Raw genomic sequence first — 21,595 nt, 5'->3', positions numbered from 1 at the left:
AAAACAAGTAAGGAAGCAGGACCCTGGAGGTCTGGATATTTAACTTACGCATAACCTCCAGGAAGCAGGAGGTTTTAAAGTCTCCGGCATCGCAGGTGTACATCTTGGCATCGTCGGGGGTGCAGTCGAGGACGACGAGTGCCCTGTTCCGTCCCTCACTGATGACATCATACTTCTTGGTCTTCCTCACTTCCTGTCCCTCTTTGAACCAACGCACCTCGGCGTCTTCCCGTGAAACCTCGCACTCAAGCCGGGCTGCCGCCTCCTCCTCCACCGATTGGTCCTCCAGCGGCCGAGAGAACTCCACCGCTGGCTCTGCAAACACACACACACACACACACACACAGGTTAACATCACACCCTCACACACACACAAACACCGCGGTGCGTTTAGAGACCCACGTCTGACGATGAGCTGAGCCGCCGTCTGGAAGTCTTTGGAGGTCATCTTCACCTCGCCGGCCTCTGACAGCATCACGTCTCTGAGCGTCAGAGTGTGGACTTTACCTGCTACACGGGTCTTCACCTACACACACACACACACACACACACATACACACACACACAATGTAAGCCATCAGTTTGATTAAAGTCTCTGTTTATTCATGTTTTATATACTGTTTACGTTTCACTGATTAAATGCCTTCACTTTTGCAGGCTGATGCTAATATGCTAATGCTAATGGTGCCTCTACATATCAGGTGGTGACAGTCGGGTGTGTGTGTGTGTGTGTGTGTGTGTGTGTGTGTGTTACGGATAATGTTATCTGGGATTATTTTTAACTGCAGCAGATACTAAAGCCTCCACTGAGAATCGCTTCACAGAAAACCTTCCAAAATGATTTTATTCATTAAAGGAACAATGAAATAAAGCAGATGTAAATCTTTGTGGATAGTCTGTTCGATTTGCTGTTTTGATTTTTTAGAGTTTATAAATCAAAGTGTTCAAATAACACCCTGCTGTTCCCCCCTGAGATCTCAGCTACTCTCAGTGACCCTCTGAGCGGGGGACTCACCCTCTCGCTGGCCTCCATTTTCTTGCCGCCCAGGAACCAGTCGACGGTGATGCCTTCGTATGACAGCTCGCACTCAAAGGTGGCGGTCTCGCCAGCCGTCACCGTCACGTCTTTCAGAGGACGCAGCAGCCCGATTGAGCGAGCTAAGGAAGAGGAGGACATGTTGAGGAACAGCATGCATCTGTGAGAGGTTCCTCTGAGCGGTGGCCCTCACTGCTGATAAGGTCTAAAATAAACTCAGCAGCAGATTGGCTGATCCTATTGAGGGTGAAGGGAGTGATAGGGTCACACTGATTGAACACAGAAACCCCTCAGAGGGGGACATGTGTTTCAAAACGTTTTAATAACTCACTTTTTTAACATCGTGCATAACTTCAAAAAAGTTGCTCTAAGAATATTGTAACTGATTACCATTCTGCACTTAACAGAAACAAACCACCTCAGCGCCAACATTCATTCAGCATCTCTATTCATTTGACTTTTAATAAAGACTGAAAACCACAGGGGCTCTGACCTTTGACCCTCAGCTGGGCGTTGGACTTGGCGTTGGCGGCGGAGAAGTCGACTCCACCGGCCATATCCATCTTCACGTTGTACAGGATCAGCACATGCTTTGTTCCTTCCTCCTTCATCTCCACATCCTGGAGAGGAACACAGTGACGGAAATCAAACACAGAAAGAGACCTGCTGGGGGGGGGGCAGCTTTAGGGGGGGGCAGCTTTAGAGGGGGGGGCACCTTTAGGGGGGGGGGCAGCTTTTTGAGGGGGGGCAGCTTTTTGAGGGGGGCAGCTTTTTGGGGGGGCAGCTTTAGAGGGGTGTTTGCAGGCGGGTAGGGTCAGTCAGTTATGCTAAGAGCCCCCCCCTTCAGATCATATGTAGTAGTATGTATATGTATTGTAGTAGTATGTATATGTATATGTAGTATGTATATGTATTGCAGTAGTATGTATATGTATTGCAGTAGTATGTATATGTATTGTAGTAGTATGTATATGTATTGCAGTAGTATGTATATGTATTGCAGTAGTATGTATATGTATTGTAGTAGTATGTATATGTATTGCAGTAGTATGTATATGTATTGCAGTAGTATGTATATGTATTGCAGTAGTATGTATATGTATTGCAGTAGTATGTATATGTATTGCAGTAGTATGTATATGTATTGCAGTAGTATGTATATGTATTGCAGTAGTATGTATATGTATTGTAGTAGTATGTATATGTATTGCAGTAGTATGTATATGTATTGCAGTAGTATGTATATGTATTGCAGTAGTATGTATATGTATTGTAGTAGTATGTATATGTATTGCAGTAGTATGTATATGTATTGCAGTAGTATGTATATGTATTGCAGTAGTATGTATATGTATTGCAGTAGTATGTATATGTATTGCAGTAGTATGTATATGTATTGCAGTAGTATGTATATGTATTGTAGTAGTATGTATATGTATTGCAGTAGTATGTATATGTATTGTAGTAGTATGTATATGTATTGCAGTAGTATGTATATGTATTGCAGTAGTATGTATATGTATTGCAGTAGTATGTATATGTATTGTAGTAGTATGTATATGTATTGCAGTAGTATGTATATGTATTGTAGTAGTATGTATATGTATTGCAGTAGTATGTATATGTATTGCAGTAGTATGTATATGTATTGCAGTAGTATGTATATGTATTGCAGTAGTATGTATATGTATTGCAGTAGTATGTATATGTATTGCAGTAGTATGTATATGTATTGCAGTAGTATGTATATGTATTGCAGTAGTATGTATATGTATTGCAGTAGTATGTATATGTATTGCAGTAGTATGTATATGTATTGCAGTAGTATGTATATGTATTGTAGTAGTATGTATATGTATTGTAGTAGTATGTATATGTATTGTAGTAGTATGTATATGTATTGTAGTAGTATGTATATGTATTGCAGTAGTATGTATATGTATTGCAGTAGTATGTATATGTATTGTAGTAGTATGTATATGTATTGTAGTAGTATGTATATGTATTGTAGTAGTATGTATATGTATTGTAGTAGTATGTATATGTATTGCAGTAGTATGTATATGTATTGCAGTAGTATGTATATGTATTGCAGTAGTATGTATATGTATTGCAGTAGTATGTATATGTATTGCAGTAGTATGTATATGTATTGCAGTAGTATGTATATGTATTGCAGTAGTATGTATATGTATTGCAGTAGTATGTATATGTATTGCAGTAGTATGTATATGTATTGCAGTAGTATGTATATGTATTGCAGTAGTATGTATATGTATTGCAGTAGTATGTATATGTATTGCAGTAGTATGTATATGTATTGCAGTAGTATGTATATGTATTGCAGTAGTATGTATATGTATTGCAGTAGTATGTATATGTATTGCAGTAGTATGTATATGTATTGCAGTAGTATGTATATGTATTGCAGTAGTATGTATATGTATTGTAGTAGTATGTATATGTATTGCAGTAGTATGTATATGTATTGCAGTAGTATGTATATGTATTGCAGTAGTATGTATATGTATTGCAGTAGTATGTATATGTATTGCAGTAGTATGTATATGTATTGCAGTAGTATGTATATGTATTGCAGTAGTATGTATATGTATTGCAGTAGTATGTATATGTATTGCAGTAGTATGTATATGTATTGCAGTAGTATGTATATGTATTGCAGTAGTATGTATATGTATTGCAGTAGTATGTATATGTATTGCAGTAGTATGTATATGTATTGCAGTAGTATGTATATGTATGCAGTAGTATGTATATGTATTGCAGTAGTATGTATAGTATTGCAGTAGTATGTATATGTATTGCAGTAGTATGTATATGTATGCTTGTATATGTATTGCAGTAGTATGTATATGTATTGCAGTAGTATGTATATGTATTGCAGTAGTATGTATACTCACAGCGCTCTGGTGCAGAGCCTCTCCCTTCAGTTTCCAATTCCCGTGAACGTCCTCTTCTGAAATCTCCGTCTCAAACTTGGCTGTTTCCATCTCTGTGACCTCCACGCTGTACAGCGGCCGGGTCACCTTAATGTCTCTCTCTGCAGGGGGGATGGGCGGGACATTGAAATCAGTTAGGGAGACATCTCTCTGGAGGAAAGTCAATGAGAGGCACGGCAATAAAAGTCTGCAAACGCTCCGCGTCCCTCAAGGCTCCGTGTTCGGTCCTCTGCTGTTTACGTCACAGTCATTCAACGGATGCGTTTGTTTATCTTTATTTAAGTCATCTGCTTTAACTAAATCCAGACGCGCTTTCAGAATCAAAACTCTATGCTCATGATACTCTGCTCTTTAAGGCAGAAAGTGGAAGTGAATTAGAGGACTTCAAAAACATCCATCCATCCACCCATCCACCCATCCACCCATCCACCCATCCATCCATCCATCCATCCACCCATCCACCCATCCACCCATCCACCCATCCACCCATCCACCCATCCATCCACCCATCCACCCATCCACCCATCCACCCATCCATCGATCCATCCATCCATCTTCTCCCGCTTCTCCGTCAGGGTCTCGGAGGTAACAGCTCCAGCAGAGAGCCTCACACTTCTCTCTCCCTGGCCACATCAACCAGCTCTGACTGGGGGATTCCAAGGCGCTCCCAGGCCAGCGAAGAGATATAACCCCTCCACCTGGTCCTAGGTCTACCCCTCTTCCCAGCTGGACGTGCCTGGAACACCTCCCTAGGGAGGCGCCCAGGTGGCATCCTCACTAGGTGCCCGAACCACCTCAACTGGCTCCTTTCAACACGAAGGAGCAGCGGTCCCTCCAAAAATGATCCAGTTAAGGAAATCTGGGAAATGTTGGGATATCTCAAAGTTTGACAGCCAGGAATCTTGCTCTTACTTCTGAAGGTTGGAAATAACAGTCCTTAAAGGGTTGTTTAATAATTCAATGAGCATGTTCATGAATAATAAAGTCTATGATCTAGTCTTTAATGTGTTGATTACATAAGGCCATTCAGTTTACAACTAGTTCTTAATCAAACACATGGATGGAATGGTGCTGATGCTCAATGCTGTTGATACTCTGCTTCAAACATCAGATGCTAATGTCGCTGTTAGGGGGAGGTTGTATTTTGTGTGATGATTTGTGTGTGACAGCTGGTGCGAATCAGCTGGTATACAGAAATGTGAAGCTGCGAGGCGGAAGAGGCACGGGAAGCGGGACTTCCGATGGATCCACGATGAAGCGGGGGAAAGACGAGGGAGCGAGCCACTGCACAGTGATATACATACAATAATAAAGTACTTCTGATCCACCGTACGACTGCCAGCAGCTGATCGACGGCTTTTAGGTCCGGTATTGCAACGCTCTCAAGGTCCTGTGATTTGCAGCGCTCACCAGTTCCTGTATATTGCAATGCTCACCCGTTCCTGAGTCGGACGCCCGCGAGATTGTTGGGAGACGCACGCCAAGTCTCCAGCTGTCTGCGGACCAGACGCCTGCGTTGCTTAACAACGAAAACACCACTGCCAGCAGCCGGGACGGTGGCTGCGCTTAAGGGTGAGGGTGTTAAACTTTTAACTCCTCTCGGTTGGAGGTGTTCCTGACTGAGAGCGGCCTTCTAATTATTTTAAGTTTGGGCCATGTCTATACAAGTCTTCACTGGTTATAGACCAGTCTGAGCATGAGATGCAAGTAGTGCTGCCCGTTTCCATCAGTGACAGAGACTGTTTCCATTCTATGCCTTAGCAGCCAGTGAGTGACATAGCATGTTCATCGTGTGATGTGTGTTCTTTTAGGAAGTGTGATGTGTGTAGTAATTCCTTAATAGAGGTGCTCTTTGTGTCTTTAGTGATTTTCTTAGATGTTATTCCACCGTTGGTAGTCTCTCCGGCCAGCATGGGGTGGCTTGGAGCAGTCACAGCATGAATAACAAGAGTGATTTATAGGCACTGAATTATCTGTGCTGGCAAATGATCAGGAAGTCGGAATGAAATGGTCCCCTATGTGTTTAAATTATAACTAGTAATAAAGATTATCGTTTGCTTGATATCTGCCTGCTCCTCGTGTGTGTGTACTAATTGGGGGATTAGAAGAACTGGGTGCTAGCCAGTGGCCCATGAAATAGAGGGGCTCACTCGTGACACTAACACCAGTATTCGTAGGCTGTACCAGTCCTGACTTACCTTCAATATTGAGGTTAGCAGATGTTTTGTCCGATCCGCAGTCGCAGGTGTACTCTCCGATGTTGGCCTTCTCCGCCTTCCTCACCGTCAGGATGCGCTTCTTCCCGTCTGTACTGACGGCGATGGACTTGGAGGGCGTGATCTCCTTTCCGTCTTTGAACCACTTGACGTCAGCGATGGCTTTGCTCAGCTCGCAAACCAGTTTCACCTCGTCCTTCTCCACTGCCGTGTAGTTCTGCAGCTTTGTGGTGAAGTACAGGTCGCCCTCTGCACAGAAACACGACCGGGGATCAGATACTGGGCCTCACAAACTACTCTGAATCAGTTAAACTATCAAGCTGTTCTCCATCTTAACTGCAGCCTCTCAAACCTCTCACACCATGGATGATAAAGGAGAAACTTTACCGGCTGTTAAAAGAACAATGTCTGAACCTCAGAGTGTAAGCCTCTGTCTAATTCCCTGAAACCCCCTCCCCAAAGGAGCATCTGCAGGCACTGACCGATGACGGTGAGCATGGCGGTCACGCTCTTGTCCATGGCCTCCACTTTGATCATGGAGGTGTCGTCGATGGTGACCTCCTTGAAGGCCAGTGTGTGGACTTTTCCGTGGTCCGACATGTGCACCACCTTGCTGGGGTGCAGCCGGACATCATTCTTGTACCAAACCACCGGCACCTTGTCGTGGGAAAGCTCCACGCTGAACTCTGCCGTCTCACGCTCCTTCACCGTGACGTCCTTAATCGGCTTAGCAAACTCCAGCCGGATCCCTGCCGCAGGAAACACAGCGTCAGACATCGGGAATTAAAGTATAAGATCTCGTTTGAAATGGAAATTCCCCAACAATTTATTGGTTGTGGTTTCTATTTTTGATGCAACCTGAAATACAACAGACCTGTGTTTGCCAGCTGGTAAATTATAAACTGTTCATACTTCAAATACAAAATCACTGAATTATATAATTATAACTAAATCAGGGTGAAAAAGACCGAACGAAGGATGTCAAATGAAACCCCCAAATGTTGGGCACTAAAGGTCAAGTAGAAAGCCATGAGTTGATGTTAAATATTGCACTAATATTACACTTAAGTTCAGAGTCCCCAAGAAAAGCTCAATAAAGCTAATGTGTTGCTAGGTAGACTCATCTGAGTATTTAATGAGCATAGGTCCCTGGTACTTCATTTATCTACTCAGAAAATCAACAGTCTGCGTCCTATGGTCCTGGAAGTAGATCTGAATGAGTCATTAATAACGTGGTTACCCTGGATGACGAGTTTGCCACTTGTTCTCTTGTCCTCGGCCTCGAACATATACTTTGCTTCGTCCTCGTAGGCGGCGGACCGGACCATCAGGACGTACATGTTCCCCTCCTGGATCATTTCGTACTTGTCGTCCTTCTGCAGCTCCTGCGTTCCCTTCAGCCAGCGGAAGTTCTTGGGTGCTCTCGACAGCTCCAGCTCGAACCTCGCCTCGTCCTTCTCGTAAACGTTCACGTCGCTCAGCGGCGTCAGGAAGTTCATCAACAGCTCTGAGAAAGCACAGCAAGGGGACACAGTGAGCCACATATTCAACCTACAGCACTACTTCCTGTCTGTTAGAAGTACTTCCTGTCTTTCACAACTACCTCCTGAGCATCCTGTCTCTGTTACTAGGAATACAAGATAGCTCAGAGATCCAACGTTCTCTGAGAATAAAGTGGAAAATTAAATCTGTACATTCACTTCAGGGTTGAACCATCCCATAAGATAAGATCAGATGTACCTTTATTAATCCCCGTGGGGAAATTCAGTGGTTTAAGCAGCAACAGAGAAGAGGAAAAACAGGACACTGTGGTTCATACAGGATAACAAAACAAGAGGGATTAAAGACTTCAGTGAACATGTCTACATTTTGTATCCAGATTGTTAAAAATATTTACTTTGATACGGGTAAAAGTTATCGCGCAAGAGGGCAGCTTGGTGTGCAGTCCGGTTACTGTCAGGGGGTCTCATGGTGAACCCCTTGGTGTGCAGTCCGGTTACTGTCAGGGGGTCTCATGGTGAACCCCTTGGTGTGCAGTCCGGTTACTGTCAGGGGGTCTCATGGTGAACCCCTTGGTGTGCAGTCCGGTTACTGTCAGGGGGTCTCATGGTGAACCCCTTGGTGTGCAGTCCGGTTACTGTCAGGGGGTCTCATGGTGAACCCCTTGGTGTGCAGTCCGGTTACTGTCAGGGGGTCTCATGGTGAACCCCTTGGTGTGCAGTCCGGTTACTGTCAGGGGGTCTCATGGTGAACCCCTTGGTGTGCAGTCCGGTTACTGTCAGGGGGTCTCATGGTGAACCCCTTGGTGTGCAGTCCGGTTACTGTCAGGGGGTCTCATGGTGAACCCCTTGGTGTGCAGTCCGGTTACTGTCAGGGGGTCTCATGGTGAACCCCTTGGTGTGCAGTCCGGTTACTGTCAGGGGGTCTCATGGTGAACCCCTTGGTGTGCAGTCCGGTTACGGTCAGGGGGTCTCATGGTGAACCCCTTGGTGTGCAGTCCGGTTACTGTCAGTGGGTCTCATGGTGAACCCCTTGGTGTGCAGTCCGGTTACTGTCAGGGGGTCTCATGGTGAACCCCTTGGTGTGCAGTCCGGTTACTGTCAGGGGGTCTCATGGTGAACCCCTTGGTGTGCAGTCCGGTTACTGTCAGGGGGTCTCATGGTGAACCCCTTGGTGTGCAGTCCGGTTACTGTCAGGGGGTCTCATGGTGAACCCCTTGGTGTGCAGTCCGGTTACTGTCAGGGGGTCTCATGGTGAACCCCTTGGTGTGCAGTCCGGTTACTGTCAGGGGGTCTCATGGTGAACCCCTTGGTGTGCAGTCCGGTTACTGTCAGGGGGTCTCATGGTGAACCCCTTGGTGTGCAGTCTAATGGCTACAGGCACAAAGGAGTTCCCCAGCTGTTAGTGCTGTGCCGAGGTGGGATGAGTCTGTGACTGAACATATTCCTCATCTTCACACCCTCCATAGCTCTGCATGGAGGGTGGGGGGGGGAAATGTTTTCTGGTAAACTGACGGCTGTATCGTCTCAAATATACGTTTCCTACATTTGTGATTTTTGTCAGAATTGTCCGAAGGTCGTCAGATCATTTGACCCTAACCCCTTAATTCATTATCTTTGTTTTTAGCATTTATCAATAATGAAAACCTTGCTGTCCTGGTCAGACTTCTGGTAGATGAGGTATTTCTCTGTGTCTGTTGGCTCACCTTTGACCTTCAGGTTGGCGGAACACTTTGCGTTGGCGGCGGCGTACGCCACCTCCCCGGTCATGGCCACCTTACAGTTGTAGAGGATGAGTGTGTGTTTGCCGCCCTCCTCGATGATGTCCACATCCTGTCACACACACTGCAGTGTTAGTCTCTGAAAGCAGTGACAGTAACATGTATTCATAAGGACAGTCAGTCTTACAGAGGACGGGGTGAGGACGTCTCCATTCAGCTTCCACTGGCCGCGGACGTCGTCCTCAGAAATTTCCACCTCAAAGCGTGCCGTCTCTCCATCGAACAGCTCCACGCCGTAGATCGGACGCACCACCTTAATGTCACGAGCTGCAGGTGGGAAAACATGTTCATACACACTGATTACAGCAGCTGGAATACACACTGATTACAGCAGCTGGAATACACACTGATTACAGCAGCTGGAATACACACTGATTACAGCAGCTGGAATACACACTGATTACAGCAGCTGGAATACACACTGATTACAGCAGCTGGAATACACACTGATTACAGCAGCTGGAATACACACTGATTACAGCAGCTGGAATACACACTGATTACAGCCGCTGGAATACACACTGATTACAGCCGCTGGAATACACACTGATTACAGCAGCTGGAATACACACTGATTACAGCAGCTGGAATACACACTGATTACAGCAGCTGGAATACACACTGATTACAGCAGCTGGAATACACACTGATTACGTCCCCCTTCAGACGAGGTGTTAGAGGGGTAGTTCTGAACCCTGACTTCCTGTTCAGACGTTACCTTCGATGTTGAGGCTGGCGGCCGTCTTGTCCGTCCCGCAGTCACATACGTATTTCCCTTTTTCGCTCTGCTCTGCCTTCTTCAGCACAAGAGACCTCCTGGTGCCCTCGCTCTTCATCACCACTGTCTTGGAGGCGATGATCTCCTTCTCGTTGTGGTACCACATAACTGGCACGTCTTTGCTCAGCTCGCAGTCCAGAGATACCTCGTCCTTCTCCGTGGCCGTGTAGTCCTGCAGCTTCACCACGAACACCGCATCGCCCTCTGCAACACACACACCGTTAGCCTCACTGTAACACACACACACACACACACACACACACTCTGATTCTCCCTCACACACACACTTGTGAGAAGGATGAAGACATGATACACACTGGCCCTCCAGAGATGGAACAGAGATGAAGAACTGAAACCCATCATCACCTCTTTTAGAATAATTGAGGAGGCATTAAGGTTTATTACGTCCAATGTTTCTAGTTTGGTCCACATTTTTAAGAGGTATAAAAAACCAATGAAGGACAGCTACATTGTGCACGGCAATATGGCACGGTGACATCATGATAATATATCCGGACAGGTATGGGGCTAATATCACACTCATATTTCCTGACTCGACGTCAGTGTCCTGATGATAGTGAATTTTGGTTATTAGGTTAAATTTCCACGTCAAAGGACAAGAAGAAGCCTTGTTGTAATAAACCTCTGCAGTAAACCCGATCGCTGCTCCTGGTAAGGGAAACACATGAACAGAGAGTGTGAGAGGAGAAGAGGGGGAGGAGTTACCTATGACGGTCAGTTTCGCCATGGAGTAAATGCCTTTGGCCTCTGCCTTTATCTGGCAGGTATCATCTAGAGTCAGCGTCCTCATTTCGAGAACGTGTCTCTTTCCTTCCACGTGCATGAGCACTGTTCTGCTCACGTGGAGCTTCACTTCGTTTCGGTACCAAACCACAGGCACGTTTCCGTGTGACAGCTCGAGCTCAAAGCGAACTGTTTTACCTTCTTTAACCGTCTGGTCGGTAAGCTGCTGCACAAACATCAGCCTCATGCCTGCAATACACGGTCAGTGCACACAGAGGAGGGGTTTGTTTCTGCCGAGGACACTTTGAACATTGACACACAAAACAGGAAGCCTTTGAGGACAACACTTACCTTCCACCGCCAGCAAGGCGCTGGACCGCTGGCCCAGAACCTCCACAGTGTACTGGGCTTCATCATCAAACTCACAGCTGTTTATGATCAGCATGTGCTTCCTCCCATCATCCATTATCTCATATTTAGGGCTCGGGGTGACGATGTCTGCACCCCTGAGCCACAGCACCTTTGAAACCTCCTTGGTGACGGTGCATTCAAACTTAGCCTGTTTCTTTTCAGGCACAGAAACATCCTTCAACGGCTCAACAAAGCCCATCTGGATCTCTGAGAGGTGCGGAGAGTCGGCGGTTATTCACAAACAGAGAAGCTGCTTACCTGAACCCTCTGCTCAGACCACACAGACGACAGAGACAGGTGTGTGTGTGTGTGTGTGTGTGTGTGTGTGTGTGTACCTTTGACGGTGAGCATGGCGCTGGTGACAGCGTTCAGCGCCTGGTACGACACCTCGCCCGCCTGGTCCAGCTGCACGTGCTTTAGCGTCAGGAAGCGCTTCCTGCCTTCAGACTTGATGTCACAGGTCTGAGAGATGGAAACACTTCCATTAACAACAGGAAATGAAATCATACTTTTAACATCTTATTTTAAGTCAGTATATTTAGCTCTCTGATCCCTGAGAATTTTAAATGTTGCTATTTATTATTATCTGCTTTTTTCCTCGTAAAAATGCAAAAAGTCAGAGTTCTAATCTTTGAGATGATCACATTTCTTGTTGTCACCTTAATTAGTTTTGTGTTTCCCCAAAGTGTTATGCTCTTTATTTCATATTTAAATCTGGTGACTGCTGTCTTCGGTCGGATCCAGACTCACCGGAGACCTCATCAGCACCTGTCCTCTCAGCTTCCACTCCCCGACCACGTCCTCCTCGGAGATCTCCGTGTCGAAGTTGGCGTCCTCCTTCTCCACCACCTCCACGCTGGAGAGGGGCTTCAGGACCTCGGCCTCGCGCTCTGAAACACAAACAGCAGGTCAGACCGAGTCCCTGACCCTCCTCTGAAGGGGGTTCTTGGTGTGGTCCTGACCTCCGAGGGTGAGCTTGGCGGAGTATCTGCGGTCCTCCACGGCGATGGTGTAGTCGGAGACATCGTCGCCCTGGCAGTTGTTGATGGTCAGTGTCACGTCCTTGCCGTCCTTGTCGATCTGGATCTTATCGGACGGAGCCAGCTCGGTGTCTCCTTTGAACCACTTCCAATTGGGGGTGTCTTTGAACAGCTCGCACTTAAACGTAGCTTTAGCCTTCGGCTTCACATGCTGGTCCCTCAGAGGCTTCACCAGCCAGTCCTTGATCACCTCTAGCAGACGGTAGAACATTTGAAATATAAAGAAAACAACAAGTTAGCATTTCAATGTCAGCACTCTAAAACTGGTGTCAGCTTCACCTGCTGGTGGTGGACTGGTATTAAACTGGTCTTAATTTAGTCCTGAATGGTGGACTCATCCCCTGATGCTACACTGCTGTTAGCCGGTGTTACCTCCTGCGAACTGCTTACCGATGACTTTGACGTTGGTGGTGGTCTTTACGTCCTCCTGGCCCTCAACCTCGCAGGTGTAGGCGCCGGCGTCCTCTTCCGTGACGTTCTGGATGGTGATGGCGTGCTGCATGCCGATGATGTTGATGGCCAACTTCCCTGCTTTCTTCTTCAGCAGCGCTCCATTCCTCTTCCAGACCACCTCGCGCTCCTTGTTCAGCTCGCAGGTCAGGTACATGGGCTGGCTCTTGATGCAGGATGTATCCGGCTCCAGCTCCTTCAGCCACTTCACCGGCAGCTCTGCACAGACACACCGCCGTTACCAAACTGCAGTTACTACCACACACACACACACACACACACACACACACACACACACACACACACACTGCACCCTAGTGGAGACGTTTCCTGTTGGAACAGTTTCTGTGAGGTTTCACTTTAGACGCCTTTTGTTGACTTTGATACCTCAGTCCTTCAGAAGGTACAGTCTGCCTCTGCATTTGTTAAAGAGACATTATAACCGGTTACCCAACCTTTATGTAGCCTTCTTACCGGGCTTAGTTGAATACTCAACTCTGATTGGTGAATTTGGACATTTCAGAGGTTGTTATTATAACACACTGCTGATAAGGAGGATCACGGGAAGAAGACGGAAGTAAACCCTCATGGGAACAGCAGAAGAAGACAGAAGATGGAAGGTTTCATATGACAAATAAAGATTTTGAATTGTTCTGTTTTACTTCCAGAACATTTTGAAAAAACCCTGAAGTCAGCTTCATGAGTGTCTGTAAGGCATGCTGAGGCCTAACAGCGTCATAAAGTACCCTGGGCTGGAGACAGAAACATGTACCATCAGATCATCTTCTAATGAATCTGGTTTTACCTTCCACGATGAGCTTGGCGGTGCATGTGATTTCCTTCCCAGCATTCTTGGCCACGCAGGCGTACTCGCCGGTGTCCGACAGCTGCACGTCGATGATGTTCAGCTTGCGGTCTTTGCCGTCAGCGGTGAACTTGTGCTTGGGGCCCTCGCGCAGGTTGCAGCCGTCCTTCATCCAGGTTGTGATGGCGGTGGAGGGTGACACCTCACACTCGAACACTGCGGACGAGCCGATGGACTCGGCCTCTTGAAGCACAATGTCCTTGATCTTCTTCACAAATTTCAGAGGCACCGCCTTCAGCTTGAACCCTCCGAAGGGATCCTCTGGGGGTGATGGGCCCTTCCCGCCCGGCTTCAGGCCGCGGCCCCTGCCGGCATCACCGGGAGATGGGGTCTGTCTCGCTGCAACGCCAAAGACACAAAGTTAGTTACACACATCAGACTCTACACAGAGAGGGTTGGTTTAGAGACACCGAGCCTACCGTGGGTAAGACGTCATTCAGAGGAAAGAGCATAAAGCCAACAGGGTTAGAAAGAGTCTGAACCATGCAGTCACTCTGTATGAGCTGTTACAGGAAACAACAACATAAACAACACAAACAACACAACAGATCACACAAACAACACAAAGAGCATGGTGGCGAAGCTGAATACCTACCTGTGCTTTAGTACAAAATTATGACATAAATAAACCAATTGATATCAGCCAAATGCAGCATTTCTATTGGCTGATATCAGAGTGGTAGAGATGCAGCTAATGATTACATTTATCATCCATCAGTAGTTTGGGATATAAAATATGAGGCACTCCAAACTTCTCCGTCCAATGAGATGTGTTTAAAAGTCTAAAGATAAGCAGATCTCCGGAGCTGAGATGCTGTCTGTCGGCCTCTTGTTGCAGCTCTATAGTGGCTGAATGTAGAGCTACCTGGTGATTGGGTCTGCGTACCAAAACTCTGTGATACTACTTCCTGGTATCTCTACAGCATGGCTGCCAAATTTGGGGCCCGCGACCAATTATATTTGGCCCGCGCCTTGCCCACTGTCTTATTTTTCCCGCCGTCAGCGCTCAGAATCTCTCGTTGAATATTCTTTATTGGTGCACTTCCAAATAATACCATTGTGAGATACATTGATGGTAGGGTGGCGCTGTTGAGCTCCTGCCAGCTCTAATCCCATGACGCCCAAGACCAGTGAGTGAGAGGATACAATGATGGAGCGTGTTAGGAAGTGGCACACAGACAATAAGACATAAGCAAAGGGTCGCTGTTTCAAAGGAGTACAACATTCGTCGTCACTATGAAACTAAGCATTCTGATTTCGCAAAATACACAGGAGAGCATCGCAAGGTGAAGGTAGCAGACTTGCTAACGAAGCTAACCAGCCAGCAGCAAACTTTACTTCAGCCGTCTACTGCAGAAGAAAAGGCCACTCGGGCAAGTTATCTCATTAGCAATGTCATTGTCAGAAGTGGACGAGCTTTTGCAGCGGGTGATTTTGTCAAAGAGTGTTTGACAATTGCTGCTGAAGATGTGTGTACAAATCAGATGCGGGTTTTTTCTCAGATTAGCCTGTCACGGAACACGGTCCCCCGCCGCGTTGAGGACATGGCCGAAGACGTTCGGAGCCAGACAGCCCAAAGAGCAGGTCGGTTTTCTGCCTTCTCCATTGCGTGCGATGAAAGCACCGACATATCTGACTCAGCACAGTTGCTGGTGTTTTTGCGAGGCGTCAGTGAGGACTTTGAAGTGTGCCAAGAACTAGCGGGCCTTGAAACACTGAAAGGGACAACAAAAGGTGTCGATATGTTTATGGCAGTGCAGCAAGTTCTGGACAAGAACGGTTTGAAGTGGGAAAACCTATCTGGCATCACGACTGATGGAGCCCCGGCCATGGTCGGTAAGAGAGCAGGGCTAACTGCTCTTGTGTCGGACAAAGTCTGTGAGTTTGGTAGCTCGATTTTTAAATACCATTGTATTTTGCATCAGGAGCAACTGTGCGCTAAACACATCGGCTTGAAGAACGTGATGCAGGATGTCGTCGCCATTGTCAATAATGTTCGCTCAAAGGCGCTCTCACACGTCAGTTCAAAGCTCTTCTTGATGAGATGGATGCTCAGTATGGTGATGTATTGTACCATCAGGAGTTTTACGACGTTTCTTTGAGCCGCGTGAGGAAATCAGGGTGTTTCAAGCCACGAAGACGACCAGCATCCAAGTGCCCTCGGACAGTCACTGGCATGCAGACCTGACTTTTGTTGTGGACATCACAGAGCTGCTGAATATCCTCAATCTTCAGCTTCAAGGGAGAGACCAGATAATCCCTCAGATGTTTGACCATGTCAGAGCCTTCAAGCAAAAGCTCCAGTTGCTTAGCAGACATCTCTCAACAGGTGAGATAACTTTAAAGTTTTATTGAACATAAAACGATGCCTTAGGCTTCTTATCACAACCATGTTGTTATAGTCGAATGACGCATGCATGCTTTGTGTTGGTGGGAAATAGATGTTTTTAAATCTAGGCATTAACTCTACTAACAGTATTTGTTTTTCATAGCCTACTGCAGCCATAAACAAAACACGAGGAGTTTGTTTCTCATTTGATCGATGTTTGGTATTTAATGAACAACCTTGCATCTTACATTGCTACTTGTGTCTTTGTGTCTGTACATTCAGGACATTCGGCACATTTTCCCAGCCTCAGAGAAGTTGGGTTGGTGGAGGAAGACACACCAAAATACCTCGACATTCTCAGCAATCTTGAGGTGGAGTTCGACCATCACTTTGAAGATTTTTGTGCAAATACAACAGCATTTGAGCTGTTTGCACTGTGAATGTGGATGCAGTCAGTGAGGAGCTTCAAATGGAACTTTTGGAACTTCAGTCTGATTCAGACCTCCATAGCAGGTTCAGAGAGCTTTCCTTACAGGACTTTTACAGATGTGTTCCCGCACACAGATATGGAAAGATCTGCAAACATGCCCAGGTTATGTTCTCCCTCTTTGGAAGTACCTATGTCTGTGAGCAGGCTTTCAGCCTGATGAATCTTAATAAGTCCAAACTGCGAAATGCTTTATCTGACCCTCACCTACATGACATTGTCACTTTGTCAGTTAGTCAGCTTGAGCCTGATATTGAGAGACTTTTAAAAACCAAGAACAGGCTTCATGTCTCCCACTGATAGGCCTACTTCAGGCAGAATGTGTACGCCTAGGCCTCCGATGTGTCACCTTGGAGTATGTTAGGCCCAAGGCCGGGGCTCCATCAGTCGTGATGCCTAACATGTTCCATGTCTGTCTTCAAATATTTCATAGTGCTTCAATTATGTTTCCAATTTAAAGAAGCCAGATTGATGTTCAGTAATGTTATGAACATAAATGTGAAGCACAATAAACATTGTCATTCATTTTTCAAAATGACTTTGTATCTTCATGTACTGCACACATATATTTACCTTCATGTACTGCACACATATATTTACCTTCATGTACTGCACACATATATTTACCTTCATGTACTGCACACATATATTTACCTTCATGTACTGCACACATATATTTACCTTCATGTACTGCACACATATATTTACCTTCATGTACTGCACACATATATTTACCTTCATGTACTGCACACATATATTTACCTTCATGTACTGCACACATATATTTACCTTCATGTACTGCACACATATATTTACCTTCATGTACTGCACACATATATTTATCTTCATGTACTGCACACATATATTTATGTACTGTAAAATTAACATTTTGGCCCATGACCCTCCCCCCACATTCAATTTTGGCCCTCCACTGGGAAGTATTTGGGCACCCCTGCTCTGGAGTAACAGACGTATAAGAGGTTTCACTCAAAGACAAGAAGATTTAAAATCTGTCCTCACTCAACAGATTTCCATAGAAACGTTTGGGGCCAGAAGATAAAAAGCTGAACACACAAACACGTTAGGTAAGAAAGGACAGACGAGAAAACACACCATGAGCAAACGTTAGTACAAACTACAGTAACTACTTTATATCATTTCATACCCCCAAGTCCTCGGCCTCGGCCCTTTGCCGCCTCCTCTGATGGTTTTCCATCTGGACAAGAGACAACAAGAGGAGTTTATAGTTCCTCTGTCAGAGGATCCGGCAGATTCCAAAACTAAGATTTGAGGTAAAACGCTGAACACATTCACACACATGAGAACATTAACAAATTACACAGTGAAGGGGATAGCGATGACACATGGATGAATGAAAGGGCAAAGAGATGAAAGGATACAAGCTGAAGTTAATGTAATGAAGTTTCAAAACTTCATGGTTCATGTGGACAGAATTGATTATATAGGAAGGACAACAGGAGGACTTCACAACGATGAAGAGGATGAAGATGGAGTAAATATTGACGGATGAAAGAATGAGGGCAGTAGGGACGGCAATTGAGAAGAGCTTCTTCCAAGTTCCCATCCCTAAATGGGACAAGATGAAGACACACATGGATGGACGATGCAGGAAAACTACTAAGTCTCTAGCTGTTGGGAAATACATGATGAAGACACACTGAGGACGGACATTATGTGATGGACAACATGAGGACACCACTGAGATGAGTACATTTTTCACAAATGGAGTATAATAGAGTTAGGGATGGGAACCGAGAACTGGTTCTTATTGACACTTTCCGAAGGTGTTGCACCCAGTAATCTATTAGGAACCGATCTCACAATTCCCATCCTTAAGATCTGACAAGATCTAGACAAACATGGAGGGAGGACAATGGAAGAGGATGAAGATGGAAAAATAATGGGAGTAGGGATGGGGATGGAGAACTGGTTTCAGTTGTCTGATCCTTGCTTCTTCCTTCTATCAGGAACGATACAGACTCAGACATACTTTTCTCATCCCGGACAAGATGAAGACAAACATGGATGGAGGACATGATCATCACATTGAGGACAGACATGAAATACAGCGTCTCGGTAGAGGATGAATATATAAGCTGTAGATGGTGTGATGAGGATTAGATGAATTGTGAAATGGATGAACGGGCTCCAGAGTCCTCAGACGTCAGAGTTGGTCTCACCTCGTCTGGCGCCGGGCATCCCGGGAGTCTGCAACTCCCCGTCCACCCGTTCACCTTCCCAGTCATCGGGGGGGATGAGCTCCCAGCCCCAGGCCTCATCCTCCTCCTCGTTGTCCTTCACCTCGTCCTCCTCTTCAAACACCTCCTCCTCCGGCTGGGTGGGAACCTTCTGCATCTGCACGGCTCCAGGGGAAACCTCCTTCCCCAGAGGGATCCGCCCTTTGCCCGGATCTTCCTCCGGTGGGGTCTTCCTCTGGTTCTTTTTGAGCGTGACAGTTTGAACGGAGTCTTTGGGTGAAGCAGTTTTAGGAACCGGCTTGAGTTTCTCTACGGGGACGTTTTCTGACTCGTTCGGTTTTTCCACTTTAGGTGATGGAGTCTTCCTCAGCTCAGCCTTCTTCAGTTGCTCCATGGGTTTGAGAGGCTTTTCTTCTTCTACCTTATCTTTACCAGCTTTTGGCGAAGGAGTCTTCTTGGGCTCGACACCTTTCTTTAAGATGTATGCTTGTTTTTGTGGGATCTCTTTCTTCCCTGGTGGACTGGCCTTCCTGTCTGGAGCAGATTCCTCCTTAGGTTTCTCGTCCTCCTCTTTAGGTTTTGCAGTCTTTTCTTCTTTCTTAAGGTCTTTAGGAGTTTCCTCACTTGTTCGACGGGGTACCTTGGTGTCCAAAGGTTTCTTTTTCTCTTCCTCAGATGCTTTCTCTGGCTTCTCTTCAGGCTTGGTGAAAGGCTTCAACATGACCAGGTCTTTTCTGACGTCAGGAGATACTTCTGGACTCGAGGCAGGTTTATCTTCGTGGTGTTTTATCGCAGTGGCAGGTCGATCTCTCTGTGGCATTTCAACTCTCTTGCATGGACTGCGTTCAGATTCTGTCTTTGCCTCGCCTTCTTTCACTGCTTTGGCAGTTTCAGGGGCTTTAGGTTTCTCAAAAGGTTTCAGAGTCACTGCTTCTTGCTCTTCATCTTTCTTTGGCAACTTCTTTATTTTCTTTTTAGTTAAATCTGGTTCAGGTTCTTCCTCTTTTGGTGCTTTAGGGATTCTGGTCCATCTGGCCATCTCATCTTCTGTCTCAAGTTCTTTCGGTCCCTTCATGTGACCTGAGTCAACTGAGTCTTCCGCGGCTGTAAAGACCTGTTCAGGCCTTACCACCGTGAGCAACTCTCTATCCTCTCGATGGCGGAGTTTCTGCACCGTCAGCTCGGAATCATAATGCCTCGTCACATCAGATTTTTGAGTTATGACCTCCTTCTCCGGCTCTTTGGGCTTAGTTGGCACCTTTTTCAGCTTGATCTTTTGTAGTTCTTCTTCTGTTTTCCCTGATTTCTCAAACGATTTCAGTTTGGTCAAGTCTTTCAGATCATCAGCCTTTGGCAGTTTGATTATTTTCTTCTTCTCAACCTTTGGCACTTCAGGTTCTTCCTCTTCTTGAAGTTTTGGGGTTCTTGTCCATCCTACTTTTTCTGTTGTTTGCACTATAACTGCAACTCTCTCAGCTTCCTCAAACAGGCCTAACTGAGCTGTCTGTTCCTCCGCTGTGAAGACTCGCTCTGTCCTCCCGAGGGTGATTATCTCTCGATCATCTCTCTCGTGAAGTCCGTGAACCGTCAGTTCTACGTCCTGGAGCTTCGTCACTTCTGCTTTATGGGTTACGACTTGTTTCTCAGGCTCTGGAGGTTTCACCGGGACCTTCTTTAGCTGAACAACCTCCAGTTCCGGCTCCTTCTCTTTGGGTCCTCTGGGAACCCTACTCTTCAACTTAGGAGAATCGGAGGTTTTCGCCTCCTGAACAGGGATCTTACCCTTTCGCTTAAGAGCTGTCACTGTGGTTGAGGCAGTAAATACTTTCACAAACAGGAAACTCAACATTTCATCTGACACTTCACAACACAGTCTCACACTCACATGTAAAACAAGAGATATGTTGGTTGTTTATAAGAGAATAACTAATATGGTCTGCTCTTTAAAAATGAAGGAACATTTCAGTATACCTTTTGTTGGTCCAGGTGCTGAAACTGGTCCCTTGTCTGCAATAGTTTTAAAAAGATAGAAACAAGTCAACACAGTACAAACAAAAGAAGGTTATTGTTTTCAGACAGACTGGAGTTAAAAGAGTGTGGCATGCTTTTGTATTTTCATCAGTGCATTTGTCTAGAGTTACAGTAGCATAACTTTAGATAAACCGAGAGATGATTTGAGAGGTTATTTGGACTCATTCAACACGTATAGTAAATATGAAACACTTGAAATAGAGAACAGAGAAGGGAGTTCAGTTTAAACAAACATGAGGATGACCGTTTGGACAGAACTAGACATTAAATGCATTTCTTCTATCAAATCTCAGTGTGCCTTTAATGAAGACTGAAGCATCTAGAAGAAACGCTTCAAAGCTGGGGACAAACAGAAGAGATCCACAAACATATACATCCTGAATATCAGTGAGAGCTACTGAGGAGGTGTTACCTTCAGGCGGAGAGGCTCCTGGAGAGGCCTTTACGCCCGGTGGGGACGGTGTCTTGGCCATCGGTGAAACTTGAGCTACAAGAACGCCAGCTTGATTAAATCACTGGCAAAGGTGAACAAGATACTGATAAAACTGAATTAACCAGACAGAGTTAAAGAGTTTAGACCAAACGAGGACTTTGAGGCAGGACAAACAGCAAGGTAAACAACATACAGGACACATAGAAGAAACTACCTGCTGGAGGAACCACTTTCTCTGCTGGAGTCTTTGGTGCAGATGGTTTCTTATCCTCTGGAGGAGACACTTAGGAACACAAGATACCAAAAGTCACGAACA

At 45.8% G+C, this 21,595-nt stretch overlaps 1 protein-coding gene across 1 annotated transcript in view; it reads right to left on the bottom strand.

Moving 5' to 3' along the window:
• LOC134867389 (titin-like) overlaps nt 1-21,595 on the bottom strand; it is a 184,009-nt gene that overhangs the window by 97,700 nt on the left and 64,714 nt on the right. The window contains 22 exon segments of the mRNA XM_063887927.1: nt 49-315; nt 403-526; nt 1,016-1,158; nt 1,530-1,656; nt 3,958-4,097; nt 6,195-6,461; nt 6,695-6,961; nt 7,453-7,719; nt 9,418-9,544; nt 9,620-9,759; nt 10,211-10,474; nt 10,997-11,263; nt 11,366-11,632; nt 11,761-11,887; nt 12,176-12,315; nt 12,388-12,657; nt 12,856-13,134; nt 13,721-14,119; nt 17,762-17,812; nt 20,787-20,822; nt 21,259-21,333; nt 21,494-21,562. Of these exon segments, the coding sequence (XP_063743997.1) occupies nt 49-315; nt 403-526; nt 1,016-1,158; nt 1,530-1,656; nt 3,958-4,097; nt 6,195-6,461; nt 6,695-6,961; nt 7,453-7,719; nt 9,418-9,544; nt 9,620-9,759; nt 10,211-10,474; nt 10,997-11,263; nt 11,366-11,632; nt 11,761-11,887; nt 12,176-12,315; nt 12,388-12,657; nt 12,856-13,134; nt 13,721-14,119; nt 17,762-17,812; nt 20,787-20,822; nt 21,259-21,333; nt 21,494-21,562 (4,113 nt within the window).

Source organism: Eleginops maclovinus, chromosome 7, assembly GCF_036324505.1.
Source record: "Eleginops maclovinus isolate JMC-PN-2008 ecotype Puerto Natales chromosome 7, JC_Emac_rtc_rv5, whole genome shotgun sequence".
NCBI lineage: Eukaryota > Metazoa > Chordata > Actinopteri > Perciformes > Eleginopidae > Eleginops > Eleginops maclovinus.
This window is presented reverse-complemented; position numbering and strand designations above follow the sequence as displayed.